This window comes from Falco naumanni, chromosome 3 (genome assembly GCF_017639655.2).
Source record: "Falco naumanni isolate bFalNau1 chromosome 3, bFalNau1.pat, whole genome shotgun sequence".
Classification (NCBI taxonomy): Eukaryota; Metazoa; Chordata; class Aves; order Falconiformes; family Falconidae; genus Falco; species Falco naumanni.
The window spans coordinates 6,937,546-6,958,411 of record NC_054056.1 but is presented as its reverse complement, the minus strand read 5'-3'; the positions used below and the strand labels follow the sequence as shown (position 1 = coordinate 6,958,411).

General features: G+C 64.4%; 1 protein-coding gene across 1 annotated transcript in view; it reads left to right on the top strand.

Annotated features, from left to right (window-relative positions):
- AHDC1 (AT-hook DNA binding motif containing 1) overlaps window positions 1-9,719 on the top strand; it is a 50,599-nt gene extending 40,880 nt beyond the window's left edge. The window contains 7 exon segments of the mRNA XM_040588103.1: window positions 2,836-2,998; window positions 3,985-4,025; window positions 4,429-5,252; window positions 5,254-6,765; window positions 6,767-8,956; window positions 8,958-9,489; window positions 9,609-9,719. Coding sequence (XP_040444037.1) covers window positions 2,836-2,998; window positions 3,985-4,025; window positions 4,429-5,252; window positions 5,254-6,765; window positions 6,767-8,956; window positions 8,958-9,446 — 5,219 coding nt within the window. The 3' untranslated portion in view covers window positions 9,447-9,489; window positions 9,609-9,719.
- The last annotated feature ends 11,147 nt before the right edge of the window (window positions 9,720-20,866 follow it).

The window sequence follows — 20,866 nt, the reverse complement described above, 5'->3', positions numbered from 1 at the left end:
GCAAGGGAGCGGCACCGCCACAGCGGCCCCAGGCTTGTGCAAGGGTGGATGCAGGAGCAGGACACCCCCCTGATGCCACATCATGTGTGCGTGTGCAAGGGGGGTCACCTCTGCCGTGTCCCATGTGTGTCTGCACACGCAAGGGACAGCTGTGTATGCGGGACACGCGTGATGGGGGTGTCCAGAGACCCCAGTGCACCCACGAGGGGGTATTTAGGGCCATCCTGACCTTTCCCAGCACCCTGCAGTGCCCAGGGTCCCAGGAGGTGGTGGGGTGATGGGGAGGACCCCCCATTCCCAGTTCTGCCGCCACAGGCAGCTCGGCACAGTGCCCAGCGGGGTGGGAGGCAGCGGGCCGGCGTGTCCCCGTCTGTGTGGCAGCTGGGTCCCTGCCGCCTGCCTGTCTCCCGGTGGCATCTCCGGCCCCACCCTGACGTCTGGGTGGCCTCAGAGCTGGGCACCAAACCACGTCCGTGTCTTGCGGGGCCATCCCTCTGCTGCAAGCTGCCGCCACGCCGGTGCCAAGCGAGCCCTTCCGTGCTCCCCCCCCCCCTGCCCCTGGCAGAGCTGGGGGTTGGGGCCGGGTGCCACCAGCCTCAGGAGGACCTGGGGGGTCTGCAGCCCCCTGCATCTTCATGGTGCCACCTCTCCCTCCCTGTGGCACCCCTGCCACCCAAGCGGGAGCCCCCTGGGAGCCTGGCTGGGTGCAGGGAAGGGGGGGCCGTGCTGCTCACCGCCAACCTCTGTCAAGCCTGAAACCGTTAAACTAATTAAAGCTTTGCAGCAGCAGGATTAAGCCCGGGCAGGGGAGGTGGCGAGCCCAGGTAGTCGATTAGTTCACCAGGCGAGGATATTGGATTTCTGCGAGGCGAGTCAGCAGTCTTCGGGGGCTGTTATCTTTGCAGGGCTGTGGGGTCAGGAGGTGGGAAGCGGAGGTGACTGCAATCTCGCCCGCATCCCCCCCCTTCCCCGCACACCCCCCGGCCCCGCCGCAGCACCCGGCCTCGCCGCCTCTCCCCCGCCCGCGGCGCCCATCTATCTCTCCTTCTCATTTCGTTCCCTCCATCCCTCTTCGCTTGTGTGGTCTCGGCTGGTGTTTTGTAACCAGTGAGGAGAAAAAAAAAATTAAAAAAAAAAAATAAAAAAAAAGAAGGGGGAAAAAAAAAAGGAGGAAAAAGGCCCTACCCCTGGCGAGCAAGCCAGGAATGGCGAAGTCCGGAGAGCCTAATGCGAAACATGTGGCGGCTGCCTGGGGCTGAGCAGGGAGGTGAAAGTGAGCGCGGCGGCGCGGCGAGCATCCCAGCGCGCCCGGCTGCCCCCCCACAGCCCCCTCCCCAGCGCCCGCAGCCGGGCACCCATCCTGCGCCCCGTGCCGCAGGTGGGCGGTGGTGTGGGGACAGTGGGTGCCGCCTGTCCCCGTAGCGGGCTGCAGTGGGTGCCGGGTGGGGGGCGCAGGTGGTCCCCACCGTGGGGGGCAGCTGGCTGGCGGTGGCTCAGCTGGGGTGAGGGAGGAGCGTTGGCACAGCGTGAGGAGCATCCCCCGCCTTGTCACCGGACACGTGGCCCTGGTGGGGCCGGGAGCGGGTCTGTGGGCAGGAGCCTGACGCTGGCCAGTGTGGGGTAAGAGCTGGCTGGACGGGCAGGGCAGGGCAGGGGGGCCGTGCCCAGCACCTCTGGCACCCATGGGTGCACTCCGGCGGGTGCCATGCACCCCATTGGGGACCTCACGGGCATCCCACAGGTTTTCCCAATGCATCCACAGCTCCGTGCGCCCTGGCCACGCAGGGGGGACACCGGCACAGATATAGCAGGGGGGGAGCCTGTGCCTCGCGACGCCCTGGTCCTCCCCGTCAAGCTATGCGCAGCGTGTGCGGCGGGGACCGGTTCCCAGCGGCTGTTCTGGAAAACCTCCCGTTTGCTTCCTTCCTGCCTGCCTCCCCTCCAACAGCTCTCCGGGCACATTAGCAGCTTCATCAGAGACTAGACCGGTCTTTCTAGCACATATTTTCCTGCTCCACATTGCCCTTGGTGTAACTCAACACCGCGCAGGCAACACGGCGTTTGCCAGCGAGGTGCCCGCATCGCCTCCATGCCAGCGCTGCGCCCAAAGGCGGGGGGGGGGGAGATGGGGAGAGGCGGGGTGGGGGGGGGATGCGGATGGACTGACAGGTTTGAATTCTCTTTCCCTGCCTTGTTGATAAGTTGTCACGCTAATCCAGACGCCGGGAAGAGCCTGGATCACGCCGAGCGGCTGCGTGTGTGTGTCTGCGGGTGTGTGCTGGGGGAGGGAGCCAACAGGCAGGGATCACACGCGGCTCTGGGGGGAGAACAGGCGGACGTGCTGGCACTGGGGGACTGCGATGGGTTGGGGGGGCTCCACCGTGCACCCCTGTGCTGAGTGGGGAGCTGCTGCGCGTGCCTGGACCCCCAGCACGCTGGCATTATGCAGGGGAGTGGGGGGCCAGAGCAGGCAAAGGTGCACGCACACATGTGTGCAACACGCACATCCCTGTGGGCACGCACACACGTGCCCGCAGCCTGGTGGGGAGATGCCCTGCCTTGGGTGGGCAGCTGCCAGCTCAAGGCATGGCCACAGTGGCAGGAAAAGAGGTGTCCTGCCCCAAAATGCCACCCCATACATCCTGTGACGGACCCCATCCTGTGGGGCAGAGGGGACAGCACGGGTCCCCGGGTGGGCTGTGGCTTCAAGGGGGGAGGCGTGAACAGGGGGCGCACAGCATGCCCAGCCCTGCGTGCACCCAGGGGACAGGGGGTGCTCCCTGGGGAGGGGGCTGCCGGGCTGACACGCGGGGGTCTCTGTGCTTGCTTGAGCAGATGGGAGCTCGGTCGCCTGCCAGCCCGTCGCACTGGAGAACGGTGCCAGCCCGCCAGCCGAGTGGTTCCCGCGCGCCCAGGGCTCAGGCCCCCGCCAGCCCGGCAGCGACGGCGACGGCAGGAGCTTCAGAGTGAACCTGCACTGCAAGCACCCGCGGCCCAGGTACCCGGGGGGACCCCCGCCCTGGGAATGGGGAGCGGGGAGCGGGGGCTGCACTGGGTGGGGGGCTTGGCAGCAAATCTTGCTGCTCTGCTCTGCCTGTCCCTGCTTTGGCGGGGGTGGGGGGGGCTGCACAGCATCCCTGGAGGGGGGGTGGGGTGGGGCTGGGTGGCTTTGCAAAGCTCTTGGCTTGGCGGGGCGGGGAGGGGGCTGCATAGGGGTGCCTGCAGCCCCCCCGCCGTGGCGTGCGGGGTGGGCTGTGCAGTGGGTGCGTGGGCCCCGTGCTGAGTGCCAGACACCCCTTACCCACCCATGGGTGCCACACGCCCCCCCCACAGACCTCACCCCATTGCCAGCCAGGGGAAACTGAGGCAGGAGCGTTGCGGCGGGGGGGGGGGGGGGGGCGGGGGGGAGGGAGGTAGGTTTCGGGAGGAGATGGGGGGGGCTGCTGGCAACCGGGCAGTGTCACATCGGGTGGGGGCAGCAGCTGTGCGTGGGGTGGGACCGGAGGTGGGGCGGGGGGCGGAATATGCTGAGCCCCCTCGGCGGGCAGCCCCCCCCGCCCGGGGCGGCTGGGGCCGGGCCGGGGCGGCGGGAGCGCGGCTCACCGGGGACACCTAGCGGCAGCGCGGCCGCAGGGCCCCCGCCTCGCCCCCCCGGGCCCCCCCGCCCCACCGGAGGGGTTGAGGAGGAAGGGAGGGGGCTGGGGGGGGGGGCGGGCTGGGGGGGGGCTGGGGAGGTAAACCTGTCCCCTCTGTCCCCCAGATCGGAGGCAGCCTCCCCCCCTCTTTCCCCGTCCCCGCCCCGCTCGCAGCCCCGACGCCAGGGTGATGGGCGGGCGCTGCCCTCTCGGCTGTGGGAGCTCGGGAGGACCGGCCCCTGGTATGGCCCGTGTAGGGACCGGCGCTGCCGAGAAGCGGTGGGCGCGGTGGGCACCCAGGTCCCCCCCCCCGGCTCGGGGCTAACCCTCCGCCCCCCTTCCTTTGCAGAGAGCTCAAGTGCAATAGCAGGAGCAGCAGCAAAGCAGAGGGTAAGTCCCAGCCCCGGCCCCGGGATGCCCCTGGACCCCCCAGCGCTGCGCCACGGGGGGGACGGGGCAGCCCGGACCCCCCAGGCACCAGCCACCCCGCTTCCCCCGGAGGTGGCTCCGCGCTGGGGCAAGGCGGGGGCTGGTCCTGCTGTGGGGTGGGTGTCCAGCCCCCCCGAGTAGGGGAGGGGGCCAGACCCCATTTCCCCACCGCTGCGGTGGGCAAGAGGGCAGGTTGCTGTGGTGCCAGCCAGGTCCTGGCTGGTGACAGGGCAGGGGCGACAGCCAGGGGACGAGCGTGGGCACTCTCTCTCTGAGGCCGGTGGGGACGGAGCGAGGCACTGCCGGCTGCTCCGGGCCGGTGGTGCCCTTGGAGCCTCACTGTGCCCCTCTCTGCCCCACGCAGGTCCCGGTCTCACCTTCCCTGACCCCCATGTCAGCAACTGCTCGGCCAAGCGGCACGCGGGGGAGGAGGAGGTCAGGATGCGCGTGAAGCCCCCGGGCCCAGTGGTAACGACCAGCGTTGTGCGTGGCTCACCCGACTACGTCCGAGAGCCCAAGTTCTACCCACCGGGACACCCGGTGCAGCGGCCCCCGGCCTGCCCGGCGGAAAAGGCCTTATCCTGCAGCGTGCTGAGCTTCCCTGAGGGCTCGTGCCCTGCGCTCAGCCGGGAGCACCAGGCAGGCTCGCTGCTGCACGGCGACCCGGCCGACCGGTGCCAGAGCTTGCACGGGGGCACCAAGGCAGCGGAGGACTTGCTGGGCTGTGCCGGCGAGCCCCGGATCCTGGGGGGGAGCGCGGAGGAGGCAGCCGCCTGTGATCGGGCGCCTAAAACCTTCCCCAACGCGACGCTGGCCTCGGGCCGCTGCAACATCGACAGCATCCTCGCCTTGCTCCGGAGCAAGTGCGGCAACGGGCACATCAACCTCCACCCCGTGGTGCAGCTCATCGACATCATGAAGGACCTCAACCGCCTCTCTGAGGACCTCAAGAGCAGCGGGGTGCACTTGGACTGCGGCAGTCTCCGCGGTGGTGGCGGCGGTGGCCACGAGGACAGCCGCCTCCTGCCCGCCGACCGTGACCTCCAGTACAGCTTCTTCTCCTCGCCCTCCCTGGCCAACAGCATCCGCAGCCCTGAGGAGCGGGGAGTGCTCTGCAAAACCGAGCCTTCGCGGCACCCACGGCCCCCGGCCCGTGATGGAGAAGCTGATGGCGGTGGGGGGAGTGCCCCACAGCCCCCCGGCCACAGCGGGGGTGTGGGGGGGGAGCTCCAAAGCGCCGGCAGAGGAAGCCGGTTGCTCCCAGCCTGATGCCGGTGATTACTCGGACCTGGCCGAGGCGGACATCCTTAACGAACTGGCCTCCCTGGCGTGCCCAGGGACACAGCTGCTGGAGTCGCAGGCGATGGAGCCGCAGCCCCAGTTGCTGCCAGCCCAAGAGCTGGACTCCCAGTCCCGGCTGCTGGATTCCCAGTCCCTCGAGTCGCAGCCTCAGCTGCTCGATTCGCAGAGCCTGGAGCCACTGCCGGAGTCGCTGGAGCTGCAAAACCTGGAGCCATTGGGGTTGCAGTCGCTGGAGCCGCTCTCTGAGTCACTGGAGCTGCAGTCGCTGGAGCCCCTGTCCGAGTCGCTGGAGTTGCAGTCGCTGGAGCCGTTGGCAGAGCCGCTGGGGCTGCAGACGCTGGAGCCACTGCCCGGGGCGCTGGAGCCCCCGCTGCTGCCCGCCGAGCCCTCGCTGCTGGAGCCGCAGCCGCTGGGGCCCGTGTCGGAGCTGCTGGAGGCGCAGCCGGGTGCCGGGGACCCGCTGCGGCCCCACGGGCTGCAGCCCCGGCTAGGGGGGTGTCCCCTGGGCAGTGTGGTGAAGCGGGGCCCCTGCGGGGGCCGGGGGGCCGGGCGGTGTGGCGAGGACCACCGCAAGTATGCCCTGCGCCGGACAGACAAGCCAAAGATGCTGTGCCGCCGGAGGAGGGCAGGGCGAGGGCGCCGGGCGGACGTCACCCCCGAGAGCCGGGTCTTGTCCCCCCTCGCCCTGCCCGCCGAGGTGCCTCCTGGGCCCGAGGAGCCCAGCACACCGCTGCTGGCCCCCCCACCACCGCCCCCCAGCACCCTGGACCCCGACGAGGTACCCAAGCCCCCTGTGACGGGGAAGAAGAGCAAGTGCCGGGGGGTGAGGAAGATGGTGGTGAAGATGGCCAAGATCCCTGTGTCCTTGGGGAGGAGGAACAAGACCACCTACAAGGTGTCATCGCTCAGCAGCAACCTGAACCTGGAGGGCAAGGAGCTGGCGGCCAGCAGCTCCATGGAGCCCACGCCGCTGCTCAAGATGAAGAACAACGGGCGCAACGTGGTGGTGGTCTTCCCCCCCGGCGAGATGCCCATCATTCTGAAGCGTAAGCGAGGTCGGCCTCCCAAGAACCTGCTGCTGGGCCAAGCCAAGCCTAAGGAGCCCACCCCGGAGGTGAAGAAGAGGAGGAGGAGGAAGCAGAAGCTGGCCTCGCCCCAGCCCTCCTACATCGCCGACACCAACGACAGCAAGGCCGACTACTCGGACGTGCTGGCCAAGCTGGCCTTCCTCAACCGGCAGAGCCAGTCCTCGGGGCGCTGCTCGCCGCCCCGCTGCTGGACCCCCAGTGAGCCCGAGTCCATCCACCAAGCCCCCGACACCCAGAGCATCTCCCACTTCTTGCACCGCGTCCAGGGCTTCCGCCGGCGCGGTGGTAAGGCAGGGGGCTTCGGCGGGCGCGGGGGGGGGGCATGCCGCCCGCGCCGCCCGTTGCTCCTTCAGCGATTTCTTCGAGGGCATCGGGAAGAAGAAGAAAGCCCCCGCCGCCCTCCACGCTGACCCCGTGCACCCGCGCAAGCGGGGCCGGCCGGAGCCCGACCCCGTGGGCAAACCCAAGCGAAAGCGACGGGCCCGCAAGAACGGGGCGCTCTTCCCCGAGCCCAACCCTGGGCAGAGCTTCGGCGACAGCGCTGCTGAGTGGGCTGGTGGGGAGAAGGGCAGCCCCTGGGCCCCCCACCATGGCCACCCTGGTGGCCAGGCCGGCCGCAATGGTGGCTACCAAGGGGCCGAGGCGAGACCTTTCCACGCCGCAGGGCTGGAGTCGGGCTCCTCCAGCCGGGCCAACTTCTACGCCGGGAGCGCGCCGTCCTCGCAGACGGAGGCTGGCCCGGAGAGGCACAGCCTCTTCACCGGCTACTTTCGCTCCTTGCTGGACTCGGACGACTCCTCCGACCTGCTGGACTTCGCCCTCTCAGCCTCCCGCTCCGAGTCCCGCAAGTCGGCAGCTGCCTACACGGCCCCTCCGGCCGCCCTGCCGGGCCAGCGTGGCCTGGCCGCCTACCCGGCCCGGGGTGGCAAGGTGGCGGCGGCAACCCCCGGCACTGAGGCCGCCTTCCACGCGGCGATGCAGGGCCGGCCCGCCTTCCCACCCGGCCGTGCCGCCGCCGCTGCTGGCTACGGGGTGGCCCAAGGGTCCTCGGAGTGCCGGGGGGCCGAGGCTTTCCCCAAGCTGGCGCCACCCTCGGCTGTCTCCCGGTCGCCCACGACTCACCCGGCGGCCAGCGGCACCCCCGGCTACTCCCCGTACGGCAGCTACGGCACCGGGCAGAGCGTGGCACCCGCCAGCGTCTTCCCACCGGGGAAGCAGTACCCGTCGGCCCAGGACTGCCCCAACAGCAAGGACTGCAGCTTCGCCTACGGCAGCGGCAGCAGCCTCCCGTCCTCCCCCAGCAGCGCCCACAGCGCCGGCTACGCGCCGCCGACGGCCGGCCCCAGCCTGCCACTGGGCAAAGCCGCCTTCTTCAACAGCGCCGAGCAAGGCGGGCAGTTCTCCAGCGCGGCGCACACCCCCTTGCGCTGCGATAGCCGCGCCAGCACCGTCTCGCCCGGCGGCTACATGGTGCCCAAGGGTTCGGCCTCCTTCCAGCCCTCGCCCGAAAATTGCCGGCAGTTCCCCAGCGCCGCGCCGTGGGCTTTCCGGCAAGGCTATGGTGGGTTGGACTGGAGCTCGGAGGCCTTCAGCCAGCTGTACAACCCGGGCTTCGAGTGCCACCTCAACGAGCCCAACGTCATCCTGGACATCTCCAACTACACCCCACAGAAAGCCAAGCAGCAGACGGTCTCGGAGACCTTCTCTGAATCCTCCTCTGACAGCACCCAGTTCAACCAGCCGGCCAGCTACCGGCGCGCCAACAGCGAGGCCTCCTCCAGCGAGGGCCAGTCCAGTCTCTCCAGCCTGGAGAAGCTGATGATGGACTGGAATGAGGCGTCTTCCGCCCCGGGCTACAACTGGAACCAGAGCGTCCTCTTCCAGAGCAACTCCAAGCCCGGTCGAGGCCGACGGAAGAAGGTGGACATGTTCGACACCTCTCACCTGAACTTCTCCTCCTCTTCTTCCTCTTCCTCCGTGTATCCCTCCAAGAGGAGCACGGGACCCCGCCAGCCCCGGGGTTCCCGGGGGGCTTGTGCCTCCAAGAAGGAGAGGGGGACGGGCAAGACCAAGTTCCCCACCAAGTCGCAGGCGGTCAACCCCCTCTTCCAGGAGAGCACGGACCTGGGCTTGGACTACTACAGCGGGGACAGCAGCATGTCCCCTCTGCCCTCCCAGTCCCGGGGCTTCGGGGTGGGCGAGCGGGACCCCTGCGACTACGCCGGCCCCTACTCCATGAACCCCTCCACCCCCTCAGACGGGACCTTCGTCCAGGGTTTTCAGAGCGACTCCCCCGGCTTGGGGCAGCCGGATTTGGAGAGCAAGCACTTCCCTGCCCTCCCGCACCAGCTGGCAGCCCCCGGGCAGCAGACTGTCTTCGAGGCCAGCTTGCAGAAAGCCTTCTCGCCCAACTGCTCCCCAACCTTGGCCTTCAAGGAGGACCTACGGGCAGGCAATATCCGTAAGCTGCCTGCCTGCGACTCGCTCAAACACAGCATGCAGGGGGGGGGCCCTGCCACACGCCCCCCACCTGGCTTGCCGCGATCTCCCCATGCCTCAACCGCACTACGACTCCCCCAGCTGCAAAAACCCCCCGTACTGGTATTCCCCCAATGCCAGCACCCGTAGCCCCTCGTACGACGGCAAAGCGGGGGCCAGTATGCTGGTAGACTTCATGGGCAGGACGGACCCCTCGTGTCTCAACCCCCACTTGAGCAGCCCAAGCGGCACCCACCCCTCCAAGGGCGAGAAGGAGCCCTTGGAGATGTCCCGGGCTCACCACCGAGGACCCTACGCTTGTCCCTTGATCAATGACTTGAACATCTCCCCCGTACCGAGAGACTCAATGCTGCAGCTGCAGGACAACTACAGGTACCCCAGTTTTGCACCCCAAGGGCACCCCGTCATGGCCCCCACCCAGAAGAGCGGGTTTTTGGGACCCATGGTAGAGCAACAACATCCCGAGGACACTTTTACGGTCACCTCATTGTAGTGTCTGCTGACGTGCCAACCGGACAACGAGGTTTTGTTACAGGGTAGGTGGGGGAGCCCCTCGGGGCAAGGGGGAGGGGGGTGGCAGGGGGGGACGGGGCACCCCCGGGCCCCTTTCTCATCATGTTCCCCCCCCCTCCGTGTTGTGTTTTTTTTTTTTCAGAGGTAATTTAGCCAGCACTTTTTTCTGGAACACTTTTCAAGTTCTGTATTTAACTGGGATTGGAATCGTTTGTTTGTTTTCTAAAAAAAAAAAAAAAGGAAAAAAAAGAAAAAAAAAGGAGAAAAAGGAAAAAAAAGTTAAAAAATAAGTGAAACGAAAGGAAAAAAAATAATAATGGACGAAGAAAAGCCCTGTTTTTTTCCCCACTCCGCACTCAAACCCGCTCCACCTGCCAACCACCTGGCTCTGCTTCCCGGACTGTGCCCCCACCTCCCGCCCCGCAGCAGGACAATCGGACGGACGGACGGACGGACGGACGGACGGCACTGGCCCCCACCGAGCCCAGGGCAGGGGCGCAGGCAGGGAGGGCAGCAGGCGGCCATGGGGCCTGGGGATCAGCGGCGGGGTCCCCCCTGCCCGCAGCCTGGCCGGGGGGTGAGGGCAGCCCCCTTGGCCGCCCCGGGGCGGGGTGTCTGGTTGGGGGTTGGTTTTTTTTGGTTTTTTTTTTTTTTTTCTTTTCCCTCCCCGTCCGCTCGCTTGCCGGGGGTGCTTTTCTTGCCGGATGGATGCCGATGGGTGTTTAGGAGCGCTGACCCCCACCAGGCTCTGGCAGCTTCGCCAGCAGGGCTCGGAGATGCCACTGTCGCCCGGTAAGTGCCATCTGAGCCCCGTCCCCACCTGATGCTCGCTCCCCGGGGGGGGTGGGTGTGGGGCTGGGGGCCGGGATGCTGGTGGGCAGTGGGGTGCAGTGGGTGCTTCGCACTTTCCTGTGGGGTTTCTAACCCAAATGCACCCAGTGAGGTTCACCCACTGGGTGCCCATGGACCCTTCTGGGCTCTAAGCAGTTGCCCCAGGTGTTGCCCCACTGGCAAGCGTCAAACTGGGGACCCCGTCTGCCCCAGCATCTGTGGGTGGCTGGAGCCTGGGGTGGTGGGTGCTGGACCCCAAGGTGGTGGGGTGCCAGAGCCCAGGGTGGTGGGTGCTGGACCCCAGGGTGGTGGGGTGCCAGAGCCCAGGGTGGTGGGTGCTGGACCCCAGGGTGGTGGGGTGCCAGAGCCCAGGGTGGTGGGTGCTGGACCCCAGGGTGGTGGGGTGCCAGAACCCAGGGTGGTGGGTGGTGGGTGCTGAACCCCAGGGTAGTGGGTGGTGGACCCCAGGGTGGTGGGGTGCCAGAGCCCAAGGTGGTGGGTGCTGAGCCCCAGGGTGGTGGGTGCTGGACCCCAGGGTGGTGGGGTGCCAGAGCCCAGGGTGGTGGGTGGTGGACCCCAGGGTGGTGGGGTACCAGAGCCCAAGGTGGTGGGTGCTGAGCCCCAGGGTATGCTGCATGATGGATCCTGGGGTGTGGGGTGCTGGGCCCCAGGGTGGTGGGGTGCTGGGTGCTGGAGCCCGAGTGTGTCAGAGCTGAGTGGGGTGGGGTGCTGCAGACCCCTGGGTGTGTGGGTAACAGCCTGGGGGTGCACAGGACCCCAGACCGCTGGGTACATGGGTGCCAGACCCCTGGATAGATGGGTGCCAGATCTGGGGTGGGCAGGACCCCAGACCCCTGGGTACATGGGTGCCAGATGGGGGGGGGGGGGTGACCAGGACCCCAGACCCCTGGGTACGTGGGTGCCAGATGGGGGGTGAGTAGGACCCCAGACAGCGGGGTGCAGCTCCATCCCCCCACCGCAGGGAGCCGGCGTGGGGAGGGCTCCCTGCCACCCAGTTACCACCAGCCCCACCGAGTGGGTGCCCTGGCGCAGTGCCGAGCCCCCACCTCACACCTGGCACCCCCAGCCAGGACGAGGTGCTGTGGCGGGGGGACGCTCACCCCTCTCTCGCCTCTACCCCCCAGCCTGCCCGCCAGCCACAGCACCCCTGGCTCCACGCCCCCCCACCCGTCCCAGCCACCGGAGCAGAGAGGAGAGGAGGGGGCCGCTGCCGGCGGGGTACCCCAGCCCCATCGCCCCCCGCTTCGCCCGCCGGCCCCCGCCTCGGCCGTGGCGCCGGCGCCGCGTTCTCTCTCCTCCCGGCCAGAAGCAGAGGGACTCTTTAATTTTTATTTTTTATTTTATTAATTTTCATTTTCTGCACAAAACCAGCAATTGTAAATACTTTTGAAGAAAAGAAGTAAAAAAAAAAAAAAGGTTTAAGGAAAAAAAAAAAATTTAAAAAGTTGAAAATTCACAAAAAAAAAATAAAAGGAGAGCCACGCACCAGAGGGAGAATCAAAAAGCAACCGAGAACAGACCTAAAGCAACCGAGAGGCAAATATGCAGGAGAGAAGAGCAAAAACCCACCAGTATGCACTGAGAAAAATTTATTTACAGATCGATCGACAAAAAAAAAAAAAAAAAAAGAAAAGAAAAAAAAAGTAACAATAACCTATTTATTGTATATAATGTTTTATTATAAATCGTGTCTTGTATATTGCATTCTGTACATCTGCTGTGGTTTTGTGGTGTGCAACTTCCGCATGGGTTCCTTGGGTTTCCGTTGCCTTTTTTTAATGACGATGACGATGATTTGAGTTTTATTTTTATTATTATTAAGAAGAACGAGGCGGGTTTTTTTTGGCAGTACACACCCAAAGATCCAAATTTGTATAAAAAAAAAAAAAAAGGAGTTTAAAAAAAAAACAAACAAAAAAATTAAAAAAAAAAAAAAAGAAAAAAAAAAAAAGGAGAAATCAATCACATACCCTCTTGGTGGGGAGGGGGAGCCGGGAGGGCCAGGGCAAAGGGGGGGCCACCAGCTTTCCCGTGGCCCCCGGTGCGGCGGCGGTGATGAGCTCAGGGTGTGGGTGCGTGCGTGGGTGCCAGGGGGGGGCTTTGGACTCCTCTCCTTGCCCCCCAGTCCCCTGTGTGTGTTTCCCCCCCACCCCAGGGTTTGGCAACTTCTGTACAGCGTTGTGGATTGTGCAAAAAAAAAAAAAAAAAAACACCAACACAAAACAAACTCAAAATAACAAAAAAAAAAAAAAAGTAAAAAACCACCCTGAAATGAAAAAAAAAAAAAAAAAGGCAAAATGCAAAAAAAAAAAAAAAAAAAAGGGAAAACCCCCTACCTGGTCAAAACAGCCACCCCCCCTTCCCCACCCCCCCACCCCCACCCCCCCGTGCTGCCCTCCCCAGCTGACCTGCGCAGTGCTTGTGCTGCCCTGGCCGGAGCGGGCCCCCCCGGTAAGCCCCCCCTCAGCAAGCCCCCCGTGCCCGGCCCCCCGCGGCCCCCGCTCTTCCCCTCAACTGGTCTTTTTGTGTTATTTAGGAAGGAATTTTTAATAGGCACTTTTTTTATATTAAAAAGAAACCTATATATTGAGCGATGCCCACTGCTTTCTTGCTTGTCTTTGGGGGTGGCACGGCCTGGCTGTGCCGGGGGGGGGGCTGAAGGGAGGCTGACCCCCCCCCCCCTTGCATTCAGAGGGGGATGCCAGGATCTGGCCTAAGGTGGGAATTGCAGTGAGAAAGGTGAATTTTGGTACAAATCAGGGTACGGCGTGGCGCGGGGAGGGTCCCATTGCGGCTCCCCCGGGATGGGGGGGGGGGGGCAGCGGGGGTCCTGGGGCACATTGCCAAGGACCTGCTGCCCTCGCCACTGGCTTCGTGCTCAGGGCTGTGGGAGCACCAGTTATCCCGGGGGGCTTTCCTTCGCCATGCAGGATGGGTGCCCACCCCTCCCTGGCACCCACGGGGCACCCTGGGTTGCAGCCGGGGGGGACACAGGGCTGCAGGCAGCTTCACGGTGATGGATGGGAAAAGCACCGACACCATAAAAGAGGAAAATAAGGGGAAAAAAAAAAAAAAAAAAAGAGAGAGAAAAAAATAAAAATCCACCAACTTCCAGGACCGGCAAGATGAAGGCTGCAGCATCCTCTGGGCGAGGAGAGGGGGGCTCTGGAGGGGGAACCAGCTACCTGTGGGTGGGAGAGGTTAGCGATCCCGGCGGGGTCAGGGCTGCTGCAGCGAAGTGCTTGTGCAGCGCTGGGGGGGGCGGGGGGGGGAGGCAGGAGGTTGCTATGGAGAAGCACACACGGTGCATACTGATGGCTGGGGGGGGACGCGGGGGGAGTGGGGCTGCCAGCGCCGCCGCAGCCTGGGAAGATGTCGGTGCTGTGCAGGGAGAGCTGGGGGGGGGGGGGGGGCATGCTGGGGGACCCGCACTTTGCTGGGCTGGGGGACCAGCAAAGCCCCCCACACTGGCTGGACACACCAAGGGAGTCCAGGCCAATGCAGCCCCCCCTCGATGGCGCGTGAAGGGCACCCAGGTGGGCACAGAGCAGGGCTCACAGGTGTCCCCCCCCACCCCGGGGGTGCTGGGAAGGGGGGGAGGGGACGGTTGCCAGTCCCTGTGCCCCAGGTGAAAGTGGTTGGGTATTTAGAGGGGACTATTTCCAGCTCCCACCCCAAGGCTCTGCAAGTGTCCCTGAGCACAGCGGGGTGGGGGCTACAGCCACCAGCTCCTAGACCTCCCACCCCCCAATCTGGCTGGGGGATGTGTGTGTGTGCTTGGGGTGTCCCTGCTGTGGATGAGCTGAGTCCCTCAAGGCGACCACATCTCTGCAGGGGCTAGACTGGGAGTGGGGGGGGTGGGCATTGCTCCTCTGTGGTCCCCCCAGGTGCCCCCCACCATCGGGCAGGACCCTTGGAGTGAGCTGGGGGAGATGCTGCTGGTGGAAGTGATGGAGGAGGGCTGGGGGGGCTCTGCTAGTGCAGGGGATGCCCTGCAGTGGATGCTGCCCCTCCACTCTAGGGTCCCATGGGTACCTAGGGACCGGCCACACGTGCTGTGAGCATCCTGGTGCTGGGTGGTCTTGGGGGGCCACTTGCACCTCGAACACCGCCACAACCTGGAGCTCCGCCCAGCGAGCTCTATCTGCTTGCTATGGGCTAGCTGCTGCTGGGCACCCAGTGGCCCCATCCAGGCCATCACCAGAACCCCACAGCTGTTGCCGACCTTGGCGGTGCTGCTCCCCACAGCTGGTGGGTCCCCCCCACCCCAGGGTGGCCGCAAGACTGGGTGGCTGCTGGTTGGGGGGGGGGATGTCGCTGGAGCACCCCTTGCCACGGTGCTCACACACGAGGCAGAGTGCCGTGGCTGGGGTGAAAGGGGGACCCCGCGGAGGGGGCCACCCACCCCGATGCTGTGCTCTCTCACCCTGGTGGGCACCAAACACCCCTGACCGTGCCGTTGCTCAATGGGGAAACTGAGGCACGTGAGCAGGGGAGGGGAGTACGGCCTTCCCTGCCGCGCTGCCCGTGCCATGGCTGTGCCCACACCCTGCGCCCACCCTGCAGATGCTGGACCCCCCAGCCAGCTCCCACGTAGCCACTCCTGGGGTGTCTTGAGGGTGCATGACCATTCCCACCTTGGCTCCAACGCGAGGCTTCCCACAACCATCCAGTTTGCTCTTTTACCCCCCATTTTTTCTCTGATTTCAGGACACAAAAAGCAGTGTCGAAGGAAGATGGAATCTGCTGTGGCCTGATTAATGCCCGGGTGAGGTGGGTGCAAACGAGCATGGGACCACTGCTGGCAGCACCAGGGTGAGCCAGGAGAGAAATCCCCCTGGGAGGTAAATCCCACTGGGAGGCATCGCCTGGCAAGGCCACCACCTCACCGGGCACGGCCGGCTGCTTGGAGCACAGCTTGATTTTATGTTTTTTTTATTTTATTTTTCTTTTCTTTTTTTTTTTTTTTAAGACTCAATTAAATCTATCAAGCAACGTGTGCCGTTTCTGAGGCTGAAAAGCCTCGTGATTGGGCTGATTGCTGGGGGTTTATCAGCACAGCCCAGCATCGCTGCCGCACCCAGCATTGCCTGGCTTTTGCCAGCAGAGACTGCTTGGGGAAGGGGCGGGCGTGTATGTGGAAAGGAGAAAAGACTTCAAAATTTGGTGGGGAAATGGTTGTTTTACTGCTACGTTATTTGTGTGGCACAGGTTTATCCAAGGTTTCTGGCAGCTGCTTGTGGAGGCACCTGGGGTGAGCCTGGCACGGCCACGGTGCCACGCGGTGCCCAGGGGATGTGGGATAAGTGGGGCAAGGAGAGCCTGTTCCCTGGGTGCCTGGCTGTACCTGCTCGGCCATGCCACCTCCTCGGGATGGAAATGATTATTTTAATTGAGCAGCTCTGCTGGGAGGAGGTTTCTGCCCACTCATGGTGCTAACGATGCTGAAGCCGGTGCTGGTGCTTGGAGCCCAGGGATGCTGCAGGACAGAGGGATGAGGGATGCTCCATGTCCCGGGCACCATCAGAGGGGTCCAGGACTGACCACTGTGCCACAATGAGACGAAGCTTTGCCCCCATGTGCCACGGGCAGCATGGCTGCAAGCAGGCTTGTTCTGTTGCTGCCGGGATCTGGTATGCACGAGAAGGAAGGGAGCTTTGCCGCCATTTCGACTTTTTCCATCCCCTTGGAAACAAGGCAGGAATTTGCCCTCCTCCCCATCACACGAGGACAGAGCTGAGGGGTGCAAGGCTGGGGAAGTGCCCTGTTCCCAGGGAGGGAATGCTGTGCCAGAGGGTAGCGTGCATGGATGCACACATGTTGCACACTCACTCCTGGCTGCACCATCACCCCAGCACGAGGAAGCACACGGGATGCCCGCGCCAAGCTCACCCCGGTACTGGCACCCAGCACCCAGCTCAGCTGCTGCTCACTGGCACCCAGAGCAGGGTGAGGGCCATGTCGCCCACCCCAGCCCTGTGGTTGGGGATGGGGGGCAGCAGCAGGACCCTGCCTTCACCCCACAGGGCCAGGGCCAGCAGAGCCACCTGGAGCTGCCGGGGAGGTTTGGACACCCCTTTCTCCTTCAAATTAATGGCTGTGCCGTGAAGAAAATTGAAGCCATTATTCTTAGCTCGCATCCTTTATACCCACCAACTTCAACCACTTGACATGCTAATCACAAGCTAACGAGGAAGGGAGGCGATTTCCCACGTCAGACCTGCAATCCAGTGCATCTGGCAGCCAGGGTGGGGAGCATCTCGTGCTGGGGACCACCAATGCCCCCGCCCCAACACCGACACCCCTGCTGCTGCACCAGCCCTCCCTGCCAGCAGCACCTCTGCAAACAACTCCTTTAGCTCTGTTGAAGCCCCCCATGGCTGGTGTCACCCTGGGCTGTCCTTGCCCCCCACTCTGGGACAGCCAGGGCGGGGATGCGGGGCGACAGTGATGCTCCCCAGGGCCATCCCGCCACAGGCAGCCCGTGCCGCCCGCATCCTCGCTGCAGAAATGGCCTCTGTGCCGGCAGCGGGGGCGGCGCACAGCCCAGCTGGAGGACCAGACCACCCCTGCTTTTCCCAGAGGAAGGGCCAGGCCCTTGGAAGATATTTCCACCCCCCCTGTGTCCCCCCCATCCTCCTTCCGCTCCGCCAGCAGCAGCCTGGGCTCCCTCTTGCGCTCCCCGCTCCAGGGGCCAGCTGAGCCCCGGCACACTCATCGCACCCACCGCAGGGCTGCGCCTGCCCGTCCCCAGCCACCTCGGGCTGGATTTGGCCCAGCCGCCAGCCCGGCAGAAAGCTCTGGAGTCCATTAACATTCCCCCGAGCGATCTAATCCCCCTCTCTGCCCTGGCTCTGGCTTTTACTTGGTTTTAATCAAGCCCAGCCTGGCGCCTTTTAAATAACCGGGGCGGATGGCACCCAGCTCCCCGCATGGCACATGGGTGCTGCTGTCTGCGGTGTGGGTGCCGGCACGGAAAGGGAGGCAGGGGCAGCCGGGGGCAGAGCGTTTGCAGAGGTCTCCACTCTCCAGCAATTTTAAAAGGCATTTTGGAGCCGGAGGAGCTGAGATCAGCAGAGCGGGGGCCAGCAAAGCGAGGGAATAAAAGCAAAGGCTATTGCTGGGGTTGTTATTAATATTTGCTGGCTGATGATGGCGGGGGGGGGGGGGGCGGGGAGCCGGCACCGGGGGGTGGGCTGTGTGCCCGCCCTGTGGAGAAAGGGCAGGCTGGGCTCCCCACAAAGGGAGGGGGATTTGGCAGCCGGAGGCCTGGGTTCCTTCCTGGCACCCAGTGATGGGGTGGGGGGATGCAGGATCCGTGCCAGCGCTCCTGGGTCCTGCGCAGCTGCCGGTGGGGCCCTGCTGGGGCGAGAGGCGATGCTTTCCGCACCGATGCTCCTAAACTGAAGTGCTGGGGTGTGCTGGGGGAACCCCAGACCCTCCTGGGGTGGGGGCACTCAGGACATCCCCCCTAGCCCCCTGGAGACTCAGGGGCAGGGGGAGCACTCAGAGGGCTTAGCCCCCAGGGGCTTCACCACGTCCCCACTGCAAAGGGAGCAGGAGACTGGGGGAGTAGAGCTCCATGGGGGTCCTGGATGGGACCCCCCCCCAGACAGGGGCCCGCTGCCCCCTCCCCCCCCCCCCGGCTGGGTTGGGGGTCTCTGTGGGGTCGTGGTGGCCTTCCCCAGTCGTGCCCCATGGAAAGGGGCTGGAGCAATGCTGGTTCCCCACAGGATGGCAGTGGGGTGAGGTGGGGGGTCTCAGGGCCCTGGGGGGGGCAAGGGGCAGCACATGGGGTTTTGGGGGGCAAAGTGTGAGCTGAAGTGTTTGTTTTTCTGGGGGCCCTGGCAGTGCGAGTTATCAGCAGCGGCAGAAGCGCCATGATTCCCGGCCGGGTGTGTGCGCCGGCTCCTCGGGGAGGGATTAAGGGGATTATATTATTATTTGTTATCACTGAGGGGGGAGAAAAAAAGAAGAAACCTCCATTGCTGGGAACTCTGCCTAATTGGAGCAGAGATTAGCTCCCTGCCTCAGCCTGGCCGGGCTGGGACAGCTCCTGTGGGCACTGGGGCTGCGGCTGCCCCTGCCCGGGATGAGGGTCCAGAGGGGCTTCCCTGTACCTGTCCCACCAGCAGCAGGAGCCCAGCGGGGTGACACGGGGCCACCAGATCCCCAGGGAGCTGCCTCGCCTGCTAGCCACATGTGGGACCAGATTTTGGAGACAATGGTTACTGCCCGGAGCAGCTGGCAGAGGGAATGGCAGCTCCTCTTCCAGCCTCCCCCAGGACCGTGGGGACCCTCGCCCTCGGCCAGGTGTGCTGTACCCTAGCCCTGCAGGAACCAGCATTAGGGTTCAGTGCTGGACAAGCCAGGAGTGATGCTCTGCCCCAGGGATGGTGAGAGCTGCCTCGAAGGATGCCAGCAAGGGCAAACTCATGGCTGTGGCCACCGTTTTCCATCTCCCCCAGCCATGCTGGGGGGGATCTTGGCAGCCTCAGGGGGAGCAGGAGCTCAGCTTGGCAGCAGAGGCAGGGGGTTTGTGCCTCCCATGGCACCAAGCTGGCATCAGGATGAGTGTCCCCAGTGACATCGCAGCATCCCCAGAGGATGGGGACACTCCTCTTGCACCCCCAAGTAACCGTCCCCCAGCCCTGAGCCGCAGGGTGAGAAATGGAGCGCCGGTGGGAGCCAAGACCGGTGCCTGGGCAGCCCTGTGTCTCCTGCTGGGCGAATATCTCCCTACTATAGCGTTGGGATGTGTTGGCTGCCCTTTCTCCCCCTTGTCTGCTTCCTTCACCCTCCTCCGGCAGCCGCTGCACAGCGGGCGGTGAGTGATGCTGCTGCCAGCTCAGCCCTGCCTGGCTCTGACTCGGGGTGGGGGGAGCACCCCGGCTGGAGCTGCTGGGGGAGGGTGGCTGGCTCCATGGGGCAATGTGCTATGGGGTGACGTGCCATGGGGCATCCCTGGAGGTGCAGGGATGGAGACTGGGCTAAGCTGGGGTGCTGCAGGGCGTACTGGCATGTGAGGATGCAAGGGGGATGCTGCAAATCAGTGCGGGCTCTGCCAGCCCCCGGTAAGGGCTGACAGGGGAGCAGGAGGATGAGAAGGGTCCAGCTGAGCCAAGTAGCTGTGAACAGCAAAGTTTTGGGGTACAGCAGGATCATGTGCCCCATCCTGTCCCCTTATGTCCCAGCTGCATGGGGCAGTGGGCCAGTACCCGTGGACACCGTGGTACCCTGCCCATCCTGAGCCCCATGGGGCTGTGAGCACCCCCTGCCTGGTGAGCTCCGAGGGGCTGGGGATGGAGATGCCCCAGGACACCCAGCACACAGGGGCCACCTCTGCACTGCTCCCCACCAGCTCCATGGATGCCAGGGCACGATAGTCACACCACAGGGCAACGGAGGTGTGGGACCACACTGGGTGTGCCGGGAGCTGGTGCAGCCATCTCAGGAGATCAGGCTTTTTTGTTTTTTTCCCCCTCCTTAAGCCCCTGGCTCTGTCTGCTGGGCCGGGAGTCTCCCAAGGACAGCCTCACTCATTACACTGCAGCTTACAAGTGCACATCTCGAATTTTTCTTTCGAAACCCCCAGTTTCCAGGAAGTGGAGGCCAAGCCAGGTTCAATCGTGGGGTGCAGGCATGGGGCAGCCCCTCTCCAATTTTGCCTTGCCTGTAGCAAGGCTGAAGCCACCACCACCACCGCAGAAAGTCCGTCATTAGAGCTGCTTCCGCGCACCCTTTCCGCTGATGGACCGCGCTATTTTCTTTAGTCTTTTATTTACACTTTATTGCTCTTGTTTTTGCACCGGCAAGCGCTGCTGGAGTGCACAGAAATCCTTCAGATCTCGGCTGGCAGCAGAGCTCTGCCTAATCATAGTCATTATCTGGAAGCAGGTAATGGGCATCTTTCCCATGTTAATTTGAAAACAGAATCAGTGAGAGCAGGACACCAGGGATGGAGCATGCTCCTGGCAGCCGCCGCTGCCTGTGGATGATTTTTGGGTGCCAGTGGCCTCAGTGGGTGCTGGCCAATAGGCAAGGGTGGGTTTGGGGTAGGGGCACATGCAACCCCGGGGAAAAGGGCTTGTGCTGAGCCTCGTGGCTCAATAAATCAGCCGGGAAGGGGGTGCTGGCTGGCATCCTGCATGGCCGGAGCTTGTCCTTGCTGCCACAGCGATAAAATCCCCCGGCCTTGTTTTTTTGGCGGCCAGGAGGATGGCAGCTCGCTCGCCTCCCCGCGCCGCCGTCAGAACTTGCCCCCGGCTCGGCCCAGCGTGGCTGGGTCCTTCGTTAACAAGGACTCGTCCCTTTTATCCCCATCGGCGGGAGGGGACGGGGATGGAGGTGAGAGGCGAGGATTTCTCCCGGGGCCGGGAGGGGAAGGCTGGGTGGCGTTGGAGTTTCGTTTGCTGAGATACCATTAACGAGTGAGCAAAGGTTGCGGAGTCTCCATGGAGACAAGACAGCAAGCGAGACGGAGCGGGTGTGCAGCTGAGGTTAGAGCTGATTAGTAAATGTCAGCGGCGCAGCAACTGCCTGCTGCCA